Here is a 20800-nt window from a genome sequence, read left to right on the forward strand (position 1 = left end):
CTGGGCGTTGCCAGGGCCGGGTGCATGGCACACTGGGTGCGCTGGCCCGGCCGGGCGTTGCCAGGGCCGGGTGCGTGGCACACTGGGTGCGCTGGCCCGGCTGGGTGTTGCCAGGGCCGGGTGCGTGGCACACTGGGTGCGCTGGCCCGGCTGGGCGTTGCCAGGGCCGGGTGCATGGCACACTGGGTGCCCTGGCCCGGCCGGGCGTTGCGAGGGCCGGGTGCACTGGCAGATCGATGGCCGCCTGGTGCGCGGGCCGGCTCGGCCCGCGGGCTGTTGCCGGGCTCGGCTGGGGGCGCTGGCGCGACTCGGGGCGTGGCGGGTGCCGGGCGCGGAGCCCTGGGGACGCGTCACCGCTGCCCGCGCGCACCCGGCTCCTCCAATGGGGCAGGGCCAGGTCAGGCCGGGGCCGGGCGCGGGGCGCGTCGCACGTCCGCAGCCGGGCGGGCGGGAAATCCCAGCCGCGCCTCGCGGGGCGGGGCCGCCGGCCGGGTCTAGGCCCGCGCGCGCCGGGCGGCCCCGCAGAGACCCGCGCCATGGGCCGCTGCCACCTGCGCCGGCTGCTGCTGCTGCTGCTGGGGCTGCTCGGGGCGGCCGCTGCGGGGCCGCCGCTGCCGGGCTCCGCGGAGCAGAGGTGCTTCTGCCAGGTGAGAGAGCCTCCGGCCCGGGCCGTGCGCGCCGCGGTGCCCGTCCGTCCTCTCCCTCCCGCTGCCCCTCCCCGCGGGGTCCGTCCCTCTGTCCGTCCGTCCGTCCTCCCCGCCTCCCTGCGGTGCCCTCCGTCCGTCCTCTCCCTCCCGCTGCCCCTCCCCGCGGGGTCCGTCCCTCTGTCCGTCTGTCTGTCCGTCCTCCCCGCCTCCCTGCGGTGCCCGTCCGTCTGTCCTCTCCCTCCCGCTGCCCCTCCCCGCGGTGCCCGTCCGTCTGTCCGTCTGTCCGTCCGTCCTCCCCGCCTCCCTGCGGTGCCCTCCGTCCGTCCTCTTCCTCCCGCTGCCCCTCCCCGCGGGGTCCGTCCCTCTGTCCGTCTGTCCGTCCGTCCTCCCCGCCTCCCTGCGGTGCCCGTCCGTCCGTCCTCTCCCTCCCGCTGCCCCTCCCCGCGGGGTCCGTCCCTCTGTCCGTCCGTCCTCCCCGCCTCCCTGCGGTGCCCGTCCGTCTGTCCTCTCCCTCCCGCTGCCCCTCCCCGCGGTGCCCGTCCGTCCGTCCTCTCCCTCCCGCTGCCCCTCCCCGCGGGGTCTGTCCCTCTGTCCGTCCGTCCTCCCCGCCTCCCTGCGGGGTCTGTCTGTCCGTCCTGTCCCCCCCCCCCGCTCCTGCCCCTGCGATGTCTGTCCGTCTGTCCTCTCCCTCCATCTGCGCCTCCCCCAGGTGCCTGCCTGTCTGTCTGTCCGTCCGTCCTCTCCCCTGCTGTCTGCGCCTCCCCCAGGTGTCTGCCTGTCCGTCCGTCCATCCTCTCGCCCCATCTGGGCCTCCGCTTGGTGTCTGTCACAGCCTCCCTGTTCTATTCCCCATCCCCATGTTACCTGCATGTTTCTCTCTCCTGTGGGGTCCCCACACCTGTCACAGCCTCCCCTACCTGTCTCCTCTCTGTATCTGGGGTGACCGGATGTCCCAATTTCATAGGGACAGTTCTGATATTTGGGGCTTTGTTTTATATAGGCACCTATTACCCCCTAACCCATACCGATTTTTCACACTTGCTATCTGGTTACTTTACCTGCCCCGTCTGAACACTCACTAATCCTCTCCTTAATCCAGGTTGTGAAGGGTGGGTCTCCAGACCTGTGTGAGGGTTAGGGCTGGCTTGGCAGTGCTGGAGTTTGAAGGTCTCTGCTAACTCTTCCAACAATTGACCAAGGGTCGTGGTGGATTCTCCATCACAGAGAATTTTTTCAGTCAAGGCAGGATTGTGTTTCTAAAAGCTCTGTTCTAGGAATTATTTTGGGGCATTCTCTGGCCTGAACTATGTAGGAGGTCAGACTAGGTCAGGGGTTCTCAAACTTCATTGCACTGCGACCCCCTTCTGACAACAAAAATTACTACAGGACCCCAGAAGCCTGAGCCCACCCAAGCCCCGCCATCCAAGGAGGGGGGCCAATCCAAAGCCCCACTTCCCCAGGCCGGGGGGCTGCTCGGGGGCCAAAGGCTTCAGCCCCAGGCAGGGGGCCTGTAACCTGAGCCCTGCCGCCCAGAGCTGAAGCCCTCGGGCTTGGGCTTTGGCCCCGGGTCCCAGCAAGACTCAACCAGCCCTGGCGACCCCATTGAAATGGGGTCATGACCCACTTTGGGGTCCCAACCCACAGTCTGCGAACTGCTGGGTTAGGTGATCACAATGGTCCCTTCTGGCCTTGGAATCTATGAAACCCTAGGCACAGCACAGACAGCAGCAGTACATGCTGTCCCGTACAGCCCTGCTGCCAGCCCTGCTGAGCTGGAGGGACCCATCATCAAGGGGTGAGAGACAGTATACTTTGCAGGCATATTTATAGTCCTTAGGCCAGGGGGAGTCAAAAGGGGGACTGAGGGCCAAATCTTGACCACCAGATGCTTTTGAACAGACCCCAAAATCTTTTTATTTACTGCTACTACTACTTCTTGTTTTTTACTATTTTCTCTGAAGTCTGGATCTTGACTATACCTTGACCAAGAAATTTGGACATTTGCAAAAAAATAGACTATCCCTGGTCTAAGGTATTTTAAAGATGTGCATCACTATAGTATCTGAGGGTGAAATCTTCCGATCTGTCCTATTTCTCACTTGTCACATTCCCAGGAGTCAGGACTATTCCTTATGCTTCTGACATTCAGGAGAGAGAGGAGAGCAAGAGAGAGATTTTGACAGGTATTGAGATTTGTCCTGTGTACAAGCCTCTCTTGTAGAAGAGATTAAAATATAAAATCCAGTGTTAAGACTGTAATGTATAATAAAGTTTTTGTTGCAATGTTAACTCTTCCATATTGCATATGCTGGCTCTTATTCTCAGCCGGTGTAAAGCAGCATAGCTCCATTAACTTACACCAGCTGAGAATCTGTTCTGCTATGTATGACTAAACAACAGCCATGTATGTGCAAGGTAAGGACCAGATCTTGCAATTATATGAACGAACCCCATGCAGAATCCCCAACTTCAGGGCCTAGATGAGTTAAAATCCCCCAATCTGGGGTCTAGATGAGTTAAAATTGCAATGAAGTATTTAACACTTTCATTTTCTGACCCATGTTTAAACCTTGTAACCTCAATGTGACAATAATAGATTTTGCATTAACTTCCTCTTTCTTTTCCATCTATAAAAAAGGAAGTGGGAAATGGGAACTATGGAGTTGCACAACTGGCTTGGGTTAATAATCATTTTCATGTACATAGCCTCTTCCAGTTGTGGATCTCAATGCCCACAGATTTGATATTCAGATGTCAGACATAAACTGCTGATAAAGAATAAAAAATGTTCAGTTCTTTAAAGGTGTTTTGACTCTATATAACCATAGAGACTGAATAGAAATTGGGAGAAAGAGGCATTAATTAACACAAGTACAAGTCTAATGAAAAGCAAGTACCACTGTATAAAGCAGTATGGGACAGACATAGAATAGTGCTTTGCATATGCACACTGAAAAGGTTAAGGAGTACTTGTGGCACCTTAGAGACTAACCAATTTATTTGAGCATGAGCTTTCGTGAGCTACAGCTCACTTTATCGGATGCATACCGTGGAAACTGCAGCAGATATTATATACACACAGAGATCATGAAACAATACCTCCTCCCACCCCACTGTCCTGCTGGTAATAGCTTATCTAAAGTGATCATCAAGTTGGGCCATTTCCAGCACAAATCCAGGTTTTCTCACCCTCCACCCCCCTACACACAAACTCACTCTTCTGCTGGTAATAGCCCATCCAAAGTGACAACTCTCTTCACAATGTGCATGATAATCAAGGTGGGCCATTTCCTGCACAAATCCAGGTTCTCTCACCCCCTCCAAAAACCACACACACAAACTCACTCTCCTGCTGGTAAAAGCTCATCCAAAGTGACCACTCTCCCTACAATGTGCATGGTAATCAAGGTGGGCCATGTCCAGCACAAATCCAGGCTCTCTCACCCCCCCCTTCCCCCCCCGGGACACACACACACAAACTCACTCTCCTGCTGGCAATAGCTCATCCAAACTGACCACTCTCCAAGTTTAAATCCAAGTTTAACCAGAACGTCTGGGGGGAGGGGTAGGAAAAAACAAGGGGAAATAGGTTACCTTGCATAATGACTTAGCCACTCCCAGTCTCTATTTAAGCCTGAATTAATAGTGTCCAATTTGCAAATGAATTCCAATTCAGCAGTTTCTCGCTGGAGTCTGGATTTGAAGTTTTTTTAAGATAGCGACCTTCATGTCTGTGATTGCGTGACCAGAGAGATTGAAGTGTTCTCCGACTGGTTTATGAATGTTATAATTCTTGACATCTGATTTGTGTCCATTTATTCTTTTACGTAGAGACTGTCCAGTTTGACCAATGTAAATGGCAGAGGGGCATTGCTGGCACATGATGGCATATATCACATTGGTGGATGTGCAGGTGAACGAGCTTCTGATAGTGTGGCTGATGTTATTAGGCCCTGTGATGGTGTCCCCTGAATAGATATGTGGGCACAATTGGCAACGGGCTTTGTTGCAAGGATAAGTTCCTGGGTTAGTGGTTCTGTTGTGTGGTATGTGATCTCTGTGTGTATATAATATCTGCTGCAGTTTCCACGGTATGCATCCGATGAAGTGAGCTGTAGCTCATGAAAGCTCATGCTCAAATAAATTGGTTAGTCTCTAAGGTGCCACAAGTACTCCTTTTCTTTTTGCGAATACAGACTAACACGGCTGTTACTCTGAAACTGAAAAGGTTGTTCTTTTTTCTTTTTCCTTTGGGTGGGGATGTTTGGCACTATAACTTGTGCATCTGAGCTCTCTAAAGCCAGATTTTTTTTTTCTGCTGCCTTTTCTTTTAGAATATAATTTGTTTTGTTAATAGCATTTTTCATAATCGCGGTATCCCAAACTTTGTCACCTATACAATACAGGGGTTTGGGTATGTGCTGACAGTGTAAGGAACGAGAATAGCTTGTATGTCCTCATTAGCTCAGACATGGCACAGGACGACACTGGGGATGTTAGTACAGACTTAAGATAAAACTAGTGCTTACAACATTTCAGATGCTGGACCAAATAGGTCCTGATTCTGCAATGAGCTCCACATGGGCTGGTTTCACTGAGGCTCCCCATGGGGGAGATTGGGGCCTAACTTTTTTGACAGTTACGTTACAGTTCCTTTACATTAAGGCCACTACCCAGTTCCGAAACTTTATCAGAAACGGCAGTGTATAACTAAAAACAACTTAACAATTTCACATAATGTTGCTGCTTTACCATCTGTTTCATTAGCACTAAATATCATTTCAATATCCCCGTTCCAATAACTTTACAAACAGCTCATCCTCCACTCAGATATTCTTGTTTATGATGCATTATATGCTTTAATCAATCATTAAAGTCTCCCTGTGGACTCCCAGCAACTTATTGCACATATGTTGTTTACAGACCTGTGTAGTTCCTTTGTGGAAACACTGCAGCTGTTTGGTGATGGGCAGTCTGGATTTTGGTCAAACATTGTGCAGTTAGGCAAATGAAGGTTATTCAAATAACACAAGGGTGGGGTTTTTTTTGGTTTTTTTTTTTTTTTGGTCAGTTTGGTACCTGGCCATAATAGAAAACATGAAAAGTTGGGCCTCAAGAATATCTGATCCTTTGCTCCTTGAACAGATTTTTAACTCATGTTCCTTTTATTTTTATTATTTATTTGTAATTATGACAGTGCCTAGGAGCCCTCGTCACCGTCACCCTTCTGATCAAGAACTCCGCATGTGTTAGGTGCTGTACAGAGACAGAACAAAAAGATGGTTCCCAGAGAGCTTACAATCTAAGTATAAGACAAGAGACAACAGATGGATACAGACAGAAAGGGGAAGTCAAGGAAACAGTGAGACAATATTGATCAGTGTGCTCGGGCGTGGTATCAGCACACTAATGGCTGTCAAGTTTTTGGTAGGCAACATGGCAAAGGAGAGTTTTTTTGGAAGGATTTAAAGGGGGAGAATGACAGGGCTTTGCGGATGTCTTTGGGGAGTTCCTCCCAAGCAGTAGGGGCAGCAAGGTTCCTGTTTGAAAATTTAATGAGTGGGTGGTGGAGGCTGACATCATGGTCTAACCGAAGGTGTGAACAGACGTTTCGGTAGCGAGTAAGAGATGATGGGTAGGGTGGGAATAGGCTGTGAAGGGCCTTGCAAGTGAAGACAAGTAGCTTGTGTTTAAAGAGACAGAGAAGGGGGAACGAGTGGAGGAAGGCAAAGAAGGGGCGGCATGGTCAAAGCAACGGGCTAGGAGAATGATCTCCTTAAGTTTGTGTCTTCAAGCCCTGCCCTGACCACTGAGGCATGAATTCATACCTGCCGACACGCAAAATGTCTCCATAGCGCCATCTGGGGAGCAAAACTGGGATGCATCTTCTAACTTAGAGGTTCCCAAACTTGGTTCATGACTTTTTCAAGATAAGCCCCTGGCGGGCCGTGAGACGCTTTGTTTACCTGAGTGTCCGCAGGTACGGCCACTCGCAGCTCCCATTGGCTGGGAACGGTGAACTGCGGCCACTAGGAGCTGTGAACGGCTGTACCTGCGGACCCTCAGGTAAACAAAGTGTCTCGCGGCCCGCCAGGGGCTTACCCCGAATAAGTCGCAAACCAAGTTTGGGAACCCCTGTTCTAACTCTATTGGCAGCTGCAACTGCCTGCTGCAAACACACACTCTGAAATGTCACCTGATGCAACTTCAGTCTCCACAGTGTGAGATGTGGCCAGGGAACTCAATAGGTGAGATGCCGATGAACGCACAGCTCTGCACCTTGCTCCTGGAGCTACCAGTGAGGCTAACGTGAGAGCCCTGGAAGCCCAGTCTTGGCCCTCATGTCATACAGGAATCACCTGGATGAGGTGTGGGAGGGGAAGGACTAACTGGATCCCAGTGTACAGCCACTGTGGCAGAAACTGGGCTTAGGAGCCTCCTTAACTGAAGATCCCTCTCTGGCCATGAGCTGCCAACTCACAAAAAATTAATGAGTTGATCCCGAATTTGAGTGGAGTACCACAAGCAGGGAGAGCTGGGAACTAGGGTGGCTGCTGATACAGGCTAAAAGATGCTCCTCGTTCCATCCACAGAGATGATCCCACTTCCTGTTCTGACTGCAGGTGGGGATGGCAGGGTAATGTGTCACCATCTTCCCCACTCTCGACAGCTGGGCTGGGGACAGGTGGCAGCGGGGGGAGGAAGATGCACACACCATGGTAGTGAAATCAGGGAAGCTTGTGGGAGTCATTGCACTGACTTAAATGGGAACTGGACTGGGCAATGAAAAGGAAGGGGGCGACGGAGAGAAAGCGAGGGAGGAGGGAGCAAACCAGAAATGGGGGAAGAAAGTAGAGGGGATAGAGTGGAGAGGACAACTGCAGAACAGAGTGGAGAACTAGACGAGGGAACGACCCCAAGGTATGCTGCAGAGGGGAAGGAGGGAGATGAAGTGAAGGAGGAAGAACCAAAGCAAGGGAAATATAGTCAGATTTTTATCTGATGGGGTTTAGTACCAAAATATTGCAGTGATCTAATGGTTGTGTTAGGTACCCACGCCATGCCGATACATTAGCATTAGAGAGTTAATTAGACATGCATACTGAATTCCAGTTGCATTCCTTCATGAGAAGACCCAAACTCCCTCAAGAATCTGGGCCACTCATATTGTCTGGGATGTTTGTATCTGCCACCTGCAACTGCATGATGGCTTTAGTGTTGCTATCTTTTGTTTGGGCAAAACCAGCCCTGCCCTCTTGCCTCATGTCCCACTTACACACTCCTTCCATCTCTGGCTCCACCATAGCTTTAGTGTTGCCTCCTTTCGCTTGGGCAAAACCAGCCCTAGCCCCTGGGCTCAGGGAAACCCAACTGTTCAGGTCAGCGAGTCCTGTGAACAATGAAGCACATGGCACATGTTTGTGAGTATATCAGCTTGTGTGTTTCATCTTAAACAACTGTTCCAGATAAATATGTATTTTTTAAAGATGTCCTGTAGTGTGTGGCATATGTTGTCAACATATTTATAATTAAGATGTCGCTGCCATGACAGTAGGTGCTGTAGATACCCAAATAAATAACATTACGGCTTCAGCTAAGGGGCCTAAAGCAGCAGGGAAAGACACTGATACAGTGATGTATGTCCATATAAGAACCTATAAGGAACTCTGGAATTACACTAGACCAGAGGTGGATTCTTGTGTTTCCTGGCTGGACTTTGCATTTTGATCTTGGCTATTTCTAGACTTTCTAGGGCAGGTCAGCTTAGCCAGGGCAAAAGTGAAATGGAAGCCTTATTAGTCTTATTGGGACCTTTCTCCTTGCACAAGTAGCATTGCTTCGGTCCTCTAGGAGACTTGGATCACACAAACTGACTTTCAGTGCCCGGTAGCTCTTTTCTATGGGACCTCTGGTGTCTCAGGCTTCAGCATCTTTGAGGCTTCCTGGCTTCATTGGCTCCTGGTCTGTCTCCCTTTACATTGTCTCCAGCCTTTGGCTCCTCAGGAAGGGAGGCAGTGGTAGGTAAGCAGGCCACTAGTGCCTGTTAGACCATGTGTCTGCTTGAGAACTGAACCATTCCTAACTGGTAGGCTAGAACTGGGTGGAGCACAAAGGGTGAATTCCTGAGTGTATTAAGTCAGTGGGAATTGTCAGTGGAGCGAGGAGTTCCATGTACCTACACTAGTCATGCTGAATTGTTCTGAACCCTCCGTGTGGCCTATCTTTTCCCTTTTGCTGTTCTAAACCCAGTTGCAAGGCTTGCTGGCTCCCTATACTGCAGCTCCGGGAAGCAGCGGACTCTGGGCTGTTTCAAAAGACAGTCCGTGCCCAGGAGAACTGTCTGCACAGTGGTAGTGTCCTCGATCCATGCTGGTATTATTGCCATCCACGCTGCAGGCCAAAACAGCTCAGGTTGAATCAGTGAAAGCAAATACAATCCTGGCAGTGTTTGGCATGGATGCCATTTGAAGCACTTCTGTATGCAGGTGTTCCATGTTTTTCAAGGGTGCCAGCAGGACCATGTTCTCAAAATGGAACATTTTTCTAGAGTAGATGAATCATTAGCTGCCTAGATTTACACCACAGTAGCTCTGAACAGCCAGCTGGATTACAGTCAGCGGCGTTCCTTGGCTTAACTGAAGAATGCAATATTTCCAGAAAGTAGCAATGAGAATTTTGAAACAGAAATGAGAGTAGACTAGGGATTAGTCAGTTAATTTTTTTTAACTGGGTGGCTTAACCTGGTGATAAACTTAATTGCTGAGCTCTTAATTTTACAGCCATTGCAATACAAAACCCCATCAGTTTCCCAATTACAGAATTGTAGAAATGTAGGGCTGGAAATGTCAATGTTTCTACTGAAAACATGAGGTCAGGTGTAGGAAATAGTACTAGGTTTGCTTTGTAAAACAGGAGGCTCCAAAACCAAACATAGAACCATAGTTTTGTAACAAAAACATATTGTTTATGGGGAAGAAGGAGTGCTAGCGTGGTAATGTAGACTTCCTTTCCATTGGGTTCAGCAAGCCTCGATTGTGGTCCACGTTGCCCAAATGATTTCTTTAAAGGAGTTGATTCCACAGTACTGACGCACAATACAAATGATTCAAGTTTGAAGACGGGGCTCCTTATTCCTCAGCCAGCAGACTAGGCCATTGCAAAGTCAGTCATCTGGTGCTTTTTGCGAAGGATGCTAATTGTTCCATCCATCCATTCTCTCCTCCATGATAGTGTTTAAACAAGGAAAGAAAGTGTTCCATTGCCATTGCCCCTTGCCCCCTTTGGGGGTGAGGGAAGGGAGCAAGAAGGTGTTTAATTGCCCCAGTTATCAGAGTGCCTTACAGAAGTCTTCAAGTGAGGTGACTAGCATCTCTTGCCTGGTTCATTCTTTCATTCTTCCCTTTCCCAACAATAATTTTTAAATGTATATTTTTAAAAATAATTTAATAGGTGTCCATGCTGCTCTGTGCTTGTCCCAGAGAAGGCAGGTCAAAGAAGTGTGCCTTCCCTGGGAGTGGAGTATACAAAGGTTTGTGGTGCTACTTTGGTCCTGTGGGATTTCATTCCGCAGTCTGGGACTGGCCCCTGAGAAAGCTCGGTCCCCCAGACAGATGAGATTTACCCTCCTTTGCACAGTTCTTTTGGGCCTGAGGAGCAGACCTATTTCTGTGGCCCTCATCCCGGATCTTTAGGTATACTGGGCCCAAACTGATGAGTGCCTTAAAAATAAGGACCAAGACTGTGAATTACGTGCAAGTGAGAGAAGAGAATTAACAAGAAGTCCTTGAAAACAACAACAACAAAAATTCTGCTGTCTATATACCTCCATATTTACTTTGCTCCTTGCTTCTCTTTGAGTATTATTCCCGTCACCCCCGGCAATCACTAGAACAGTACCATGAGAAGTTTTCACTTCGCTGTCACTGACCATGATGCCTGTAAGGAGCCTCTGTTTTCCATTATCCTCTCCTTCTGCCTTTGCCTGTAGCTTTGCTTCCAGTGCAATGAAGAGGGAGCTGAGATTTGACAAGATCAGATATTTTGGAGACTGAACTAATATTGTGTCTGCGTATAAGTGGTTATGTGCTATAGATTTCTACTGTTTTTGATAGGTATTGAAGGATGGGGTCAAGGGAACATATTATAATCTGTAATAAAATTCCTGTGGATATTCACTTCCTAAACTAATATATATATTTAAATAAAGTCCTTCTTGGTCTTAAGTCCTTGAATTTCCAAAACTGTAATATTACTCGACACTGGATAATGCCACATTGCTATATGTTGGACTGATGTGTCAAAATCCAGTATAAGTCACCAACATAATGTAAAGGGTTGAGTGCTGAGAGTACTTTAGTGTTTGAACACTGAATTGGTCACTTCCTACTCTGTCTACTTATTTGACATTGTGCAACTTCCTCTTTGAGCCAGCAATCTGTGTGCAGTAAGACCACAAATGAATCTGTCTTCTCATGCGGTCTTAAAAAAGCACTGAACAACAACACAGCCCACTGAGTTGCTTTCGAATGATGCAAGAAATGTTGGCTTTTTAAACTAGATTTAACGTGAATGCTTTCTTGGATCTCTGTAACTGATGCCTGAAGAGATTCCATCATATTTTGTCCAGTTCTGATTAAATCAACTAAATGGCATCAACACAATTGCCTAAAAACAGTTTATTAAAGTGGTTTAATAGGACTTTATTTTGGCCGTTGTGAGTTCTGATGGTGGTATTGTTATTGCTTAATTGGTCGTGATGCAGGGGACTGGCACTTCTTACGACCCTGAGATGCTACAGGGATTGTTGTCCGATAAGAACCTAGGTAGGCAATTGCCATTGGTATAGTTCTGTTAAAGTTCAGGGCATTCAGCTGGATCAGGCCCTAAAATTGTACCTATACAATTATGTGGCCAAAGGAGTGTATTTATGTGTGCTTTGTAGACAGGACAAGAGTGTTTACGTGTAATGCTACAACTTAGTCAAATGTTTCAGTCAGAATCTAATATTTTTTAAAAAGAGTGAAGTATTCATGAAATATCAGTTCTTCAGCAATATGCCAACTATGAATAAGTTTTGGAGAAAGGGCATTCCTCCACAGAGATTTACAGACACCAAGATATATTGCAAAAGGCACAAGACAGTTCTCAAAACTGTATCTTAAAAGGGAAAAAAAAAAAACCCGACCCCCTCGCCCCCGGCAAGCCAGTACAGCAGGATTGAATGCTTGTTAATTCTAATTAACCTCCTTATCTGGTAGCCTCTTAGGAAAAGTCTGGGAAGACATTTTGTATTAAATACTCACTGTGCACTGTACTTAAAAATAGATCCTATATTTTGTTCATATTAACTGTCATATTTTATTTTTTATTCAACAGGTCACTGGTTACTTAGATGACTGCACCTGTGATGTGGAAACCATAGATACATTTAACAACAACAAACTTTTCCCTAGATTAAATAAGCTTCTGGAAAGTGACTACTTTAGACATTACAAGGTATTTTCATCTTCAAAAATTATATTCATTGCCAAAAATACGTCGGGACTAGATAAGTAGTGTGGTTTTTGTTAAGTCTCCATATAAGTTACCAATTATCTTTTAATTCATGTATTCTTGTTTTAGGAGCATGATCATAACAATTCAGGCTTTCATACTATCCGGAGAATCTTAATTTGAGGCAACATATTCTTCAGATAAATTATATAAAGTTTTTTTAAGAATTGCTTCTGAAGCATTTTTTTCCCCCTTTAAAGGCTTTAGTGGTAGAGCAAGGAAGTGGTTTTTATGCCAGGTGAAGTATGGAAAACATTTACTGGGGCAAAAACTGTGCAGTGAGAACAGTGTTTTGTTTCCTGTACTGCATTTTGTACGCATGAAGAGGCATTTAACAAGACTGAGCGAATTGGTCATTATAACTTCTATCCAGTTTTTATTAAACTGGTCCTTTACCGGCCAAATTCTGCCCGCAGTTACACCCATAATAATGTCTCTGGAGTTGCATGAATATAAGCAGTGCTTAATTTGTGCCAGGGCAAAGCCCTGGCACTTCTAGGCTTGGCAGCTCATAGCCCCAGCACCTCTGGGCTTGCTACATGAGTTACGAATGTAAAAAAATTCCTTGAACCCTGGCACCTCTTTCATTACAAATTAAGCACTGGATATAAGTGAGTTTAGAATTTGGCTATTTGTGCTTTAAAAAAGCTTTCTATCTGGGGAGTCAAACATGAGGCCGTGTTTGAGTATTTGGCTGTAGTTTTGTCTACTGCTGTTTAAAAAAAAAATCATTACATGTTAGGGTTGTTTAGAAGAGCACTACTTGGATGTTGATATTTTGAGGCAGATAAGGGGGCAATTCAGAATCTGCTCTAGGCCCAGGAGCACCTAAGGAATGCCCTACCAAACGTCTGAAATCTTTAATTAATGTCACCACATTTAATGTCATATGTAAGGTCACCGCAACTGAAAACATTTTTCCTGTGAGAGAGAAATACAAAAGTTTATCCCGAGTCTTTTCACCAATGGTGAAGTTCACTCCTGTGTAGAAAGCCAGAGCATGAGCCCTGCGTCACTTAAGCCCTTATAAAAGGGTGGATTGCTGTGTGCTGAGTTACACCCTAAATGAGAATTATTACAAAAGTTATGGATTAGGTAACAAGTGTTATTACATTAGGCTGTGGTTCATGTAATTGGCTTGGTTATGTGGATTTGTATAATATGTAATTAATTTTTATGTATAATTCTTTACAGGTAAACCTAAAGAAACCTTGCCCTTTTTGGAATGACAGCAGTCACTGTGGGATAAGAGACTGTGCAGTAAAGCCTTGTGCACCTGTAAGTACACAAATCTATTCAGGTCCAGATTTGTAAAGGTATTTCAGCATTGTTGCTGTGCCCAGCACCATAACACCGAAGTCTCATTTTCAAAAGGGATTCAGGCATTTAGGAGCCAAAATCCTGTTGATAGTCAATGAAAATGAGACTTAGCTCTTAAATAGGTTAAGTGTTGCAAGGCTGTGCAATACCTAAATACCTTTACAAATCTGGGCTACAGTAACTTGTTTCTTCTCTAGCCAATCTTTATAGAGGACGAGCAGAGGACAGCAATCCACGCTTTTGCTTACTGTAGCTAACACAGTTGTAGCTCTCTGATCAGGCTTATGTAGAAAAAAATGGGAGGAAACTACTAAAGGGGCTAAACTATTAAATATTTAAGGTATTGTTTGAAAAAATAGTTTGGATTACACCAGATTTGATTAGAGAATCATTTGCTGACAGTACAAAAAAGCTTTGCAGTCATACAATCCTGTATTTACCATGAGTCTTAATTTTTCCCATTTTAAAAGGGACATTATGTCTGAAAATTGTTCATTTACTAGTGTTACAAGAAACACCTAAAATCACTATAAATATAATGTGTGTGTGTGCAAAATTTTATATATAAATCACATTTTAAAATTACCAAGATTGGACACTTAGAGTGTAACCTCAGATCTCTCCATAGTGAACTGACTTACTCATTTGCAGATTCACAAGCAGTTTCTTGTATATGAAACAATTTTTTCTCTGACTTCCCTGCTTCCCAAGTACAAAAGCAAAGGCTCTTGTCCTTACATCTGACATTTGGACAGAGTACTGGAAAAGAGCTAAGGAAAAATGTCATCTCAGCTGGAGGCAACTTCAAGGAGTCTGTCAGAAGAGAAGGGATAGAGAGGAAGTGAGGGTGTTGATTTGGTTGTTAGATTGACAGACACGATCATAAACCACATGATCACAGCAGAGGACTCAGAGAATGTTTCCAGTTTTAAACCTGTTTTTTTAAATACCATAGCATTTTTTATGTTAATGGTCCATTTCTGTGTGTTGTGCTGATGAAAGCAGTCAAAAGAATATAGTACTCTAAAGGTAGAAGGCTGCCTGGTATGAGCTGATCCTATTTAGATTATATTTTCTGTGTCACTATAGTTAATTTTCTTAAAAAGCATGGTGCACATTTCAGTAATCTTGCCTAGGAAAAGAATTGGCTTTTCTTCCCTGGATAGCCATGTTGTAACACCTCAAATATAGAGGTAGGGAGGCCTGATTAACAGGAAATATACCAGCTGATGTAACCCTTTAAAACAGTCTAGTTCAGGAAGAATTACCACTCACTCACACGTACTGTGTATTCTGTTACATTTGGCTAATTTCATCTTCCTTCTTCCCACTCCTCCCAAAAAGTCAACATGAATATGAATTACTTATTGGCTTTTCTGTGGCACTCCCCTCCATAATATGAGTGGCTCACAAATGTTAACGAATTAGCCTCCCAGCACCCCATGGGATAAGAAAGCAAGCATTCTTGTACCCTTTTGGGGGAATAGGGAAACTGAGGTACAGAGACTTGGGGCCTGATTCTGATGTACGCTAAGCCCCCTTACACCACTATGGCAGTATAGAGGAGCCTAAATGTAAATGAGAATAAGGCCCTACAGGAAATGCCTAAGATTAAAAAGGATGTTGACAAATTGGAGAGGGTCTAGAGAAGAGCCACGAGAATGATTAAAGGAATCGAAAACATGACTTACAGTGATAGACTCAAAGAGCTCAATATGTTTAGCTTAACAAAGAGAAAGTTAAGAGGTGACTTCATTATAGTCTATACCTACCTACATGGGGAACAAATATTTAATAATGAGTACTTCAATGTAGTGGAGAAACATATAACACAACCCAAAGGCTGGAAGTTGAAGCTAGATAAATTGAGACTGGAAATCAGATGTACATTTTTAACCTTGAGAGTAATTAACCTTTGGAACAATTGACCAAGGGTCATGGTGGATCCTCTGTCCCTGACAATTTTTCAATCAAGGTGGGATGTTTTTCTAAGAGCTCTGCCCTAGGAATTATTTAGGGGAAGTTCTATGGCCTAGTCGACAGGAGGTCAGACTAGATGATCACAATGGTCCTTTCTGGCTGTGGAATCTATGAATCACACAGGAAGTCTAGGGAGGGGTCAGGAATTGAACCCAGATCTCCTGTATCCCAGTCCAGTGCTTTAATCCCAAGACCACATTGCCCTTCTAACTAATTTTATTGAAAGCTTTTTGGTCAATTTCCTAATGTTTCCTAAAATTAGCTTAGACGACCACATCAGCATGATGGATAAAATGTGTCTGTTTTCTATCTTGCATTTCAGAATGAAGTCCCTGGTGGGACTGAATCTGCAAGCTTTAAGGTATGTGTGTCTGTATGAATGGTTTGACTTGTGACTGTTATATTTCACTACAGCAGTTAAAAACCTCTCTAATCAGATTAACATCAAGTATACCACAAATAACCTCTGTTCCTCCTGACAATTGCTGTTTAGAATATTGCCTCTTTTTAATGTCATAATGCTCATAAAGCTACTTCCCATTCAAAACAACTAAGCTCTTGGAGTTTCAGAAGTTGCCAGTGGGGACTTCTGAGGTGAAATCCAAAATGATCACCACAATCGCATGGGCCTCTAAACATCTTCAAATACCCTGCTCCTTTTGTAGAAATACATGTTAAGATGAAATATTGACAGATAATTGTGAGCTTTAGGTGCTCAGCACCTTTGAAAATCAGACCAAATACTTTAATGGATTTGGGGAAGGATTTTACATGCAGTAAATCAGCTATTTCCTCTTTGCCTTCTAGTATTCAGAAGAAGCCAGTAAACATGCTGGAGAATGTGAGGAGGCTAAGAGACTTGGAGCCGTTAATGAATCTTTGAGGTATAATTTCATTCAATAAATCATTACATTTGTCATAAAGAAAAATTAATACTGACTCTCAAACTGTCTCTCTTTATTCTCTGTAGCGAGGAAACCCAGCGAGCCATGCTTCAGTGGACCCAGCATGAAGATTCTTCAGACAACTTTTGCGAAGCTGATGGTATGAGGCTTTGTCTAGTGTGAATGATTTTGAGACAATATTTAAACAAAGGCTGATTGCGCAGTCTGAAAACTTTGTAAAAATGTAAGCTGTGAAATAATATACTAGTAAGTCTGAATTCTGTGTGTTTAATCTTTATTTGTACTTTTTTGAAGAGATGCAAGAACGACCCCTTATAAAATTTGCTGGAGTGGTAAATGTGATTGTCCATATTCCTTAACTATGCAATAGTTCAGACAAAGGCCACGTTTACACTGTGGGTGTTTCAACGGCACAGAAATGGTACCGTGGCTATAGTGCCGTTGTATAGATGTTTCCCATGCCCACGGAAGGGGTTTTTTCTGTTACTGCAGGAACTCAACCTCCATAGGTGACAGTAGCTAGAGTGATAGAAGCATTCTACACCAGTGGTTCTCAGACTAGGGCCGCTGCTCGTTCAGGGAAAGCCCCTGGCGGGCTGGGCCGGTTTGTTTACCAGCCGCGTCCACAGGTTCGGCCGATCGCGGCTCCCACTGGCCGCGGTTCGCTGCTCCAGGCCTATGGGGGCTGCAGGAAGCGGCGCGGGCCGAGGGATGTGCTGGCTGCCCTTCCTGCAGCCTCCATTGGCCTGGAGCGGCGAACCACAGCCAGTGGGAGCCGCAATCAGCTGAACCTGCGGACACGGCAAGTAAACAAACCAGCCTGGCCCGCCAGAGGCTTTCTCAGAACAAGCAGCGACCCTAGTTTGAGAACCACTGTTCTATACTGTCTACACTGGGGGTTAGATTTTCTTAGCTACGGTTCTCAAGGGTGCAGATTTTTCACCCCTCTGAGTCCCATGCTATGTCAGCCTAACTTTTAAGTGTAGACCAGACCAAAGTGAAATACTCTGACTGGCATTCCAGCTGGCAATACTGAGTGCTGGAAAACTGTCCCCCTGTAACAGGGTGTATGCAAGTACACGCGCTGTGTAATGCAGGCTCCTTTCTGAAAAAATACGTCAGCTGATCTTGGCAGTTTCATTAAAGTGGCAACTATCTATCTTTGGAACAAAAAAATGTTTCACATTTCTGAGCAGGCATACAGGTTTTAACTTTCATTTTTCAGGGTTTTCAGTGGATTCATTGTGGCTCAAACTTGAAACTAGAAGACAGGTAAGGGTGTGTCTATGCTGCAAATGAAGGTGTGATTGTAACACAGGTAGACGCACCTGTGCTAGGCCGTGTCACAATAGCAGTGCAGATGCAGCAGCGTAGGTTAACGTTCCCCAGCGGGCTTGTGCCCTGGTTCTGGGTTCATGCTCTGGCGGCTCGCATGCGCTGAAGACCATGCTTGCCTCATCTATGCCGCTATTGTTACCTATGCTAGCTAGATGAAAGCTACCCTGGGTGTACCTAGCTATTTTACAGTCACAGCTTCTCTTGTGTGTAGATATAGCCTATACACTGGTTGTTAAGGGCCAGATTCTGAAACCCTTACTCATTTAATACTCCTCTTTCAATATATTCCCACTGCTTTCGGTGGGGTTACTAGGGTGACTAGACATCTTGATATTCGGGGCTTTGTCTTATATATGCAACTTTACCCCACCTTCCCCCCCCAAAAAGTGTCCTGATTTTTCACACTTGCTCTCTGCTTACCATAGGGGCTATTCAAAGAAGATGGTATTACTCAGTGTGAGTCAAGGTGGCAGAATCTGGCCCTGAGTATGTAGTTTTTCTTCATTTCCTTTTATCCTCAACTAAGGCCTTCCTTTCACAGATGTACAGTCTCCTGATGCAGAGTATGTGGATTTACTTCTGAATCCGGAACGCTACACGGGTTACAAAGGACCAGAGGCTTGGAAGATCTGGAACAGCATTTATGAGGAGAACTGTTTCAAGTATGTGGTTTGACAGTCTCTCTCTCCCTGTGAGCTTTGGTTACTACTCATTGCGCACAAATACATCTGATCAGATGAAAACTTCCCCCACAAATTCTAAGACAATTGTTTAAGTAGGGGGGGTTTCTGTGAAGGTTGTTGGAAAATGTCCATAGACAGGGCTTTTACTGACATTCTTGTCTTCAGGATTTGTGTATAATATTTTTAGCTATCTTTTTCCTGGTCACACCAATAAATATTGTTGCTGATTAAAGGCATGGCAGCTGCTACAATGCCATATGGTAGGATCTGAGCATCACCCCTTGGTCCCAGGCTGGCTAAGAACTCTGCACAGACAGGATCTTCAACTGCAGAAGAACAGGATTCCTTCAGATTGCTCTCCACTAATCCTGGTTGACTCACTGGGTGGTACTGATGGGTCTTAAAGGAGCCTTGCCCAAGCTGCATCTGCTGGGAGGTGGATTGCTACAGAGTGGGGAATATCCGGGGATCATTGAAACCCTGAGAAGATTTGGGGCAATCTTTTCAGTGGCGTTGCATCACCATTAACTACAGCGGTGACTCATCCCCAGAGTAATTAAATCTGTGTTTGTTGGACTTGTACAGTGGGGAGGTAATGACTTTATTGAAGATTCGTCACCCCTCCCTTCTAGTGAAAGGCTGAGAGAGCCCTGTAGGCATGTCTGAGTCCTCCAGCAAACATTCCTGGTTTTCAAAGGTGTGTTTATGTCTGCGTGTTTGTGTTGCCGTCCTGCTTATTGCATGCTGTTCCTGTTAGCTTCCTGTATTCTGAACTCAGTGTTCCAGTTTTAGTGTGAGTGTGTGCGTACGCACACACATAGCATTGGATATGTGAAGTTACTCAGGGCTTGCTGCTACATACCTTCCGTTTGGACTGTTCTGTCTTGTTCAGAATGTTGCTCACTTAACTGGTCCATGGTTATTACATGTCCTGATTGGCCACCTACCTGTGTGTCTTGCTTCGATTTCCCTGTGGTTTGGGATTGCTGTTCTGTGGTATATAGGAGTATAACATTATGGCCACAAGTGCTTCTATTCTTCAGCCCATGCTGCCTACACATTCTTCACCTGTTAACTGGTGATACTCTGTTTGGAAGTTTCGGAACTACGTGCAGACCCTGCAATACTCCGATGTGGCTAGATTACCCGTGCTGCAGGACTGCTTAGTGCCGTGATGGCATTGATATATATGATGCACTCCTGGAGCCCAAGTCCTTCTCTGACGTGGCTGTGCAGCACCTCAGTGAGTATTTTGGGACTGGGGATTCCATTCTGCTAAAGAGGAAAATGTTTTTTCAAGCTTTTTGCCAGCAGCCCAACAAAACCATACGTGAGTGTGTATGTTGTTTGCAGCAGGTGGCCCGGGATTGTGAATTTGGGGATGTTATGATTGGTGTAGCCAATGATCTCCTGGGTGAATGGTTTTTGGCCAAAGATGCTAGAACTCTTAGCTTTTGATGCCACAGTTGCTAAGAGTGAAGCATTTGAGAGGGCTCAGGCTGAAAAGGTTCTGTGTCTACGACTGCTGCTACCCTTGAGTCTACACTTAAACTGTCAGCTGTCCCTTCTACTTCCGTCGCTCAGAGTCGTACAGCGCTACCTACTCCCACACCCGGGTCTCAGCCATGAAAGTTTCCAGCTCCTCACTGTTTCTGCTGTGGTATTGCAGGTCACTTGGCCAGTTTCCCTGCTTGCCTGGCTAGAACTGCTAAGTGCTGGGCTTGTGGGAAGGAGGGACACTTTCAGTTAGTGCGCCATGGTACACTGGTTCACAATGTCGGGAGGCCTGTGGTACATACTGTACGTGTGGAGCTGCAGGAGACCGCCTTTACCAGGGGATCTTGAAGTTTTCTTTGATACGGTCTTCTCCTGTGGCAAGGTGCTGGAGCGGGTATCCCTTATTGCAGACATTAATGGTTCACTGCTGAAGTGCATGGTGAAGATGGTAAAGTTTTCTCCCCTCTGGATTAGTTTCTAATCTGGCCATTTGTTGGACTACAGTGGTGATAAAAGCTTGGAATTTGTATGCTTTGCAGACAGTGGGTGGTGCTGTGTGTTCTACACACGCATAGCCTGTCCTGCGAAGTTTTACACTGATAAAAGCACTGCTGCGAATGCCGTTCCATTGTTGTCCTGTGATCTGTACTTACAGCTTGGTATTCTGCATGAATTCGCACAGGACACCTTGGTGGTGTTATGTTGGCTAGAATAGAAGTGGATACCCAATGTACCATTCAGAGACACCATGATTTATTTAATGGGGGTGATGTTCTCTCAATGGGATATGTGTACTCTCTGCAGCTGGATTCAAATGCCAAGCCCTTTGCATCACCTGCATGTCATGTACCTCTGCATTTGTGGACAAGATCCAAGC

At 45.9% G+C, this 20800-nt stretch overlaps 1 protein-coding gene across 1 annotated transcript in view; it reads left to right on the plus strand.

Moving 5' to 3' along the window:
* Positions 1-465: 465 nt before the first annotated feature.
* Positions 466-20800, plus strand: part of ERO1A (endoplasmic reticulum oxidoreductase 1 alpha) — a 35152-nt gene continuing 14817 nt past the window's right edge. The window contains exons 1-7 of the mRNA XM_084630818.1: positions 466-647; positions 12024-12143; positions 13395-13478; positions 15823-15861; positions 16308-16384; positions 16471-16544; positions 18285-18405. Of these exons, the coding sequence (XP_084486944.1) occupies positions 537-647; positions 12024-12143; positions 13395-13478; positions 15823-15861; positions 16308-16384; positions 16471-16544; positions 18285-18405 (626 nt within the window). The 5' untranslated portion in view covers positions 466-536. The remainder of the gene's footprint in view (positions 648-12023; positions 12144-13394; positions 13479-15822; positions 15862-16307; positions 16385-16470; positions 16545-18284; positions 18406-20800) is intronic.

Source organism: Lepidochelys olivacea (assembly GCF_965140295.1).
Source record: "Lepidochelys olivacea isolate rLepOli2 genome assembly, chromosome: 6".
In the NCBI taxonomy this organism is placed as follows: Eukaryota; Metazoa; Chordata; order Testudines; family Cheloniidae; genus Lepidochelys; species Lepidochelys olivacea.